The 6,407-nt window shown below is 33.7% G+C and overlaps 1 protein-coding gene across 1 annotated transcript; it reads right to left on the bottom strand.

Moving 5' to 3' along the window:
* Positions 1 to 612: 612 nt before the first annotated feature.
* On the bottom strand, positions 613 to 6,402 carry LOC108380907 (mitochondrial folate transporter/carrier-like; the record flags this gene model as incomplete). Its single annotated transcript, XM_017637308.1, has 4 exons — positions 613 to 2,071; positions 4,304 to 4,449; positions 5,946 to 6,059; positions 6,139 to 6,402. Coding segments are annotated over 4 exons (663 nt in total), but the record flags the coding sequence as incomplete, so codon positions are not given.
* Between the last annotated feature and the right edge of the window lie 5 nt (positions 6,403 to 6,407).

The raw sequence follows: 6,407 nt of genomic DNA, 5'->3' as shown, positions 1-6,407 counted from the left end.
TGGGGATAACTTTTGAGATGGGGCTTTTTCAAATAAAAAAATTTTAAGAACGAAGGATATATTCGCTGATTTTTTGTAGATTAAAATCTCGAGGTTGATTTGCAAGTTGCAATACAGAAGACTTCGTTATTTAGAAGTTCGACTATAGTTGGCAAACAATTTTCGTATATATAAATATTCAGCCTCATTGCGAGTGTCGTGTCGTTTGTAAGTCATTTTTCGAGAGTCCAGTCGTATCGAAAATTGCATGGCATTTAGCCGCATTGCGTAAACGGTAAATTGGACTAAATTGTACAAATGCCATTTTGCCTACTGTCGTGATGAAATAAGTAGACGATGGAAATCGTCGAAAACTATCCAGTGCTGCCAGGTTTTTCCGCTTTAATACACCAGTCGTGTGGAAAAATTATCCAATGCCATGCAATTTTCGATAGGACTCGACTCTCGAAAAAAGACTTGCACTCGACACGACACTCGCAATGAGGCTGATTGCCTTAAATCGTCGAGTCATACATTTCTGCCTAATTTACGACTTACACAATGAGGCTGATTATTCGCAAATCAACATATGTAGTTGCTTAAATTATCGTGCGACTTAAAATTTAATACAGGGTGCGTTCAGAAATGTATCAAGCCAAAGCATCAGTCTCTTTTACTTCTAAACTATAGTTGCCTTATTTACGCAACCAAGTTCCAATTAGGCATTTAATCGTGGTTGCGCATTTTGGACATTTCCAGCAGTAATAGTTTAGATATAAATGCGCCTGATGCTTTGGCTTGATGCATTTCTGAACACACCCATAATTTAGAAATCAATCACAGTTCTTTAGGAGTTTACTTTTTAGTACTTTTCTTCGATTTAATTGAAGAGTATGTTTGCTTATGGTTAATATTTATTTCAGTTTCCTCTTCCTTAATTAATATTTATTACTAGATGCGAGTATGTGTAGATATTTACTACATATGGGGAGTGTTCAGAAATGCATCAACCCAAAGCATCAGACGCTTTTATTTCTAAACTATAATTGATGCAAATGTCCAATATGCGTAACCACGGTTAAATGCCTAATTGGAACGTAATTGCGTAAATAAGGCATTTCGATCAGTTGTAGTTTAGAAGTAAAAGAGACTGATGATGCTTTGGCTTGATGCATTTCTGAACGCAGCCATGTATATGTATGTATGTACTAATTTGAAAATAGCACGAATTTACTCCGAAATCACTCAGAAAATTGTTCGCTTGCTTACATTTAGGCGTAAATCCAAAGTGTAAAATATTAATCGAACATACTTTTAGGCGAAATGAGTGCACGTAAACATACAAATACCTGCATTTTAAAGACCATTATTATGAGTCACGCACGCCGGTTGAGCGCCACAGAGCTGTAAGATTAGAGAAGGCGAGAAAAAAGCAGAACACAATAATTTTATGGTATCACAATTCACAGCTGAAACTTTATTTCGCCAATAACGCTTAACACCTATGTACATATGTAGGTTTGTAATTGTACCTGATTTATAAAAGACTTACGTATCGCGAATGAAAGGGCGATGATCCTCAATAAAAAAAAAAAATTAATTCGGTGCAATTCACACAGAACAAAGAAAACGCAATCAAAAAAAATGTTTAGGCTGTTAAATAGATAATCTTACAAAGGCAAAGAAGGAAAATAAGGTTTCTGCCTTGGCTTCGGTACAGCGCTCCGGGGGGGTTAACTCTACTGCACCGTAATGATCGCATACGTACATATAAATACTTATAAATAAAGTGGCACGTAATACTAGAAACACATAGTAATTATGCTAATCAACTAATTCTAGACAGTAGCATAATTAAGATCTTATTATTAAAGTCAAAGCTATTTGAATGATAGGAGTTCGGTGTTTTTTTGGCTGCTGTTGTTCTATTTCTTCTTCGTCGCAGTAGTGCTCTCATGCGTTGGCTTTCTTGGATCTTTCCATTAAATAATGCGAAACATTTTCGTACATAAGGAATGTGATCATCGTTGCTGGCACCACGCGCGTCAAATTGGGCTGTATACCTTTGTAAAAGCCTTTCGGGCCCTCATATCTGCAACGAGTTTGAGAAGAAAATAAAATGCATAGATTAATTAGTTAATGGTGTACAGAGACCTGCTTACCAGCTCCAGCGAACGTGCAAGTATTTTTTTTTTAATACGAGTTTTCATTCAATTAGCAAATAGATTCTGCAAAACTGTTTAGGACTTACTGTATGGTATACAACAAATTTATATAGTATGCAGAAAATAAAATCTTACTTAAGCACGTGCGCACTACTTACTTTTTTTTCGTGAGCTGCTTACACTATTTTTTGTTATTATTTAACAGAAGTGGGTGGGACCAGACAGTCATGGGTATGTGACCAAAGTCATGTTATAGTTTTGCGAACAAGTCCGATCACACACTCAAAGCAGGCGTAACAGAACAGGAATTTTGGTATCTACTAAGAGAGTACCTAAAATATTTACATATGTATGTATAACCGTTTTTTTTTTGTTTTCTTTTCGTGTAATAAGACAATTTTAACCATTTCAGAACAGCTTTACCTTTCTGATAAGTTTAATTAGGCTTTTATAAAAGCGGATTTTAATGTTTTAATTTTTTTTGTTTGATTTTTTTTTTTTTCATTTGTAATAATTATGCGTAGCCATTACATATTGTTTTACATAAAAAGTTATGAAGAATCTTTTTGCCAAATGAATTAAATTACTTAAAACTATTGTCTACATTTTAATTTTTCGTTTTTGTACGCTAGCTAATCTTAAAATAAGTAGAATTTCAGCAAACTGAAAGATATTCGGCTCTCCTATATTTGTTAGCATAATTTTGTTACACAACTCTCATTATGCTAATATTAAGTGATATTTTAATCAATTGAGCGTGCGTGTATTCGTTAATGGAAAAATTTGTTAGCTTATTTATACTAAAACGATGTCGCAGCTTGTCAACTAACAGCTCCAAACGCTTAAATATGTCGCTGTGCTTCCAAAACGACGACGACATTCCATGTCCCAAATTCGTTATTGCCAAATACTGACTAAAATGTTTCCAAATACGTAGACTGGCTCATGACAGTATATACTAATTGGGATAAACTTTTCGATGCACTACTTGCTTTTCACTCTCGCGCTAAGTTGTAGCCGTCCTCTTGTCCACTTTGTCAATCGATTTAATTTTTGCGAATCTTTCTATCACATTTTTAGAATTCATACATTTTCTTTCGATACAATTTTACAAAAAGGATTTTAAGCTGCTTAATTGTTATAAATTCAGTGCAACTTTCAAAAGACTAATTCGATTTTATTGTTTTATACATAGACATAATATTATTAGGTAGACTAAATTTATTTAAGTTGTACAATTTGGCGGATAGAAGGATGAAAGAAGTAGAATGTTTCTTTTTTTTTGTATGCCAAAATGGAAAGACTTACTAGCTAAATGCGGAAATTATGTATCACTATTAACTAGTGGAATATTTAACTTAAATTTATGTGAAGTAAACAGTTACAAAAAATCGAGAGTGTAAAAGGCGAAGTTAAAAGAAAATAAAACTAGTAATGTATTAATATAGTGTTTAGTTAAAATACAAAAATAAATTTCAACAAAAAACAAGAAAATATATTAAACTAAAAAACGCAGCAGCTACATAACTTCTCATCTTCTATAAATTTTTACATAGAATGTAATTGATACAACTTCATTCATATAAATTGTATATTGCTACTACCTACTTTAGCTTCTTCCATTTTCAATTGAATACAATGTATGTCTGCAGCGCATTTTCACTGCCTCATAATTGAAAATTATTTTGTTTTCTTGCAGCTAACAGCTGGCGTCATATAATGTATTTTACTATTTCATTTTCTACTTTCTTTTAATTAACATCAATACTACACACTATAGCATATAGTACAATATTTAGACAAATTTGTTAATAAAATGCTGCTTATTTATTCGGCATACATATACTATATCTATAATGGAAATTTTCTTCTTGAATATTCGACTTTATGTTTATGCGTGTATTGTAAGTAATTAGTAAAATTTGCATATTTGCTTTGTGGAAAATTGCTGCATACCCTTACTATTCGTAATCGTATGCTTACTAACTTGCTTGCTGTGTGCATTTTCAGCGATTTGCCTCATTTTATTATTTCTTTCTTTTTTTGTCTATTTCTAATTGGTCAGTTTCTCCCAAATGAGCATGACCATACAAATATTCGGTGTGACATGTACTAAATATGGTACTAGGCCTTTATAAAAACCACGCATATGTTCGTACCTCCATGTTTGCTTAATGCAATCCCATGAACCTGTATAGTTGAGATGATGATCCTGCAGGCGTGCACGTATCACCTGATAGGGATATGTTGCTGCAGCAGCGATGAGCTTCGATATGGCAGCAAATGCCAAATACTCAGTTGTGGCCTGCAAAGATTTAAAAGACAATAATAAAGAAGCGGCAAGGTGCTGAATATTTTCATTTTATGTGTAAAATTGTAAAATTAAAACGAAAAGCAGTGACTTTGAAATTAAAAAAAAAAAGAGCTGGGGTTCTATCCGGCTTTTTTGAATATCCTAATCCGAAAAAATCCGAATAATCGGATAAAAGGATAGCAAAATGAACGGATATTAACCGGATATTCAAATTACATACGAATATCTGAACGAATTTTATACGAATATCGTCCGGGTTTTTTCGGGATATCTTCGAGACTGTCTGCGATTTAAAAATTTTGTTCGAGATTTCCTTTTCATTAGCAGCTTTATCAAACTTTCTATGATTTATTCAGGACCCAAGCTATTGATATTCATTCGGAATTATTCACCTTTAAGATGCATTTATATTAAGCATTTTAGCTGTCGACTTTGAGGAAACAAGCGATTTTTGTTGAGCAATGTTGAATCGCCTACATAATCGACCACATGCAAATGCAGCTTTATTTTAAATGTTTTCTAAAACTTTTGGACTTATCTCATTTGTTTTCAGGACTTTTCAAAACTTTGACGCCAAAAAGTATGCAAATCTTTATTTTTATAAATGAACGCCTAAAAAATAAAAATGCAAAAATATCTTGTTTTTTCTGCTCAAAAAAAAATATCAGGACAACTTTACCTTTTATGTATATACTTTTGCCTTATAAAGGATAAAAGGGCTTTATTGCTAAAAATACGAAAAGCGAAAAGTTAACTATAATTTTTCACTTTAAATTATAAAATTACAGTTATCTCACTTTTCAAGTTTATATCAGCTTCACAAAGTCGATAATCGCGGCACAGATGTGGCCATTGTAACCACTCAATGAATTCGTATTCATAAACAGAGAAAACAATAAAAAAAAATAAACCACAGAAATAAGCTAAATTTATGGGTTTGTTTTTTTTGGCAAAAAAAATATTTCTGAGAAAAGTGCAACGTTCGCCTACTTTGTCGCATATTGACTCCGTGTTATCATTTTAATTATCACATATAAAAAGCGAATGTGTAAGTGAACAAATAGTCTAATAATTTTCTAAAAAGTCGCCCGACATATCCAACACATCAACTTAGTATAAGTGAGTTTATTCTAAAGTTAAACAATTTTTATACATATTCATCGCCGCAATCGCGTCATACAAAAATTCGCTGTTTTATTTGGCATCAGGCCAAAAACCAAAGGCATTAAAACATTTCTAACAATGCAGATCGAGTATGTATGGCGCGCGTGTGGCCACGAACATAACATGTGATCGTTGTGCGGGTGGGTAGAAATCTGTATTTCTTTAAGCAAAGAGATGCAAAAAATTTTGTTAAGCAAAGAGCCTTCAAGGTTTCAGCATGAAATTTGTACAAGATCACACAAAGAAAAAATGGGTTGGCCGATTGTATTAAATGTGTTGGCTAGATAATAAATATTATACATAATATTAATTCCATCACTCACCAATTTGGTGTCGATCGGCAATTTACGATATGTATTATAGTAGTTCTTCATCTCTTCATAGGTCATAAACTGCAAAGCTCCATGTGACACGCCAAACATGCCGGGAATGAAGCCCTAAATGTTGATCAATAGCATAAACGCATAAATATTTATATTCACTTCACATCTATGTATGTATATTTGTTGCACTTACCCTATACAAACCACGAATGCCCTCCTTACGGTAGATCTGCGCCAGCGCATGCACCATACCGCGATATTCCGACGCCTTATTGCCTGAAGCCTCGGCGCCATATTGTAAACACAAACGCGTCTTTACCACCCAAATGGGGTTTGTAAGTATGAGAGTGAGCACACCAGACTCAGCCGCGGCCAACATGTGCAATGTCGGTCCCAATGGCTGGGTTGTATTACCGCCCTGTATGAAGGTCTTTATTGTGTTGTAGCTGAAACCGAAATTAG

The sequence above is a fragment of the Rhagoletis zephyria genome, unplaced genomic scaffold (assembly GCF_001687245.7).
Source record: "Rhagoletis zephyria isolate East Lansing unplaced genomic scaffold, Rhagoletis_zephyria_1.1 Rzeph_scaffold_20774, whole genome shotgun sequence".
Taxonomy (NCBI): domain Eukaryota; kingdom Metazoa; phylum Arthropoda; class Insecta; order Diptera; family Tephritidae; genus Rhagoletis; species Rhagoletis zephyria.
Note: the sequence above shows the minus strand (reverse complement) of the source record. Positions and strands in the feature narration are given on the sequence as shown.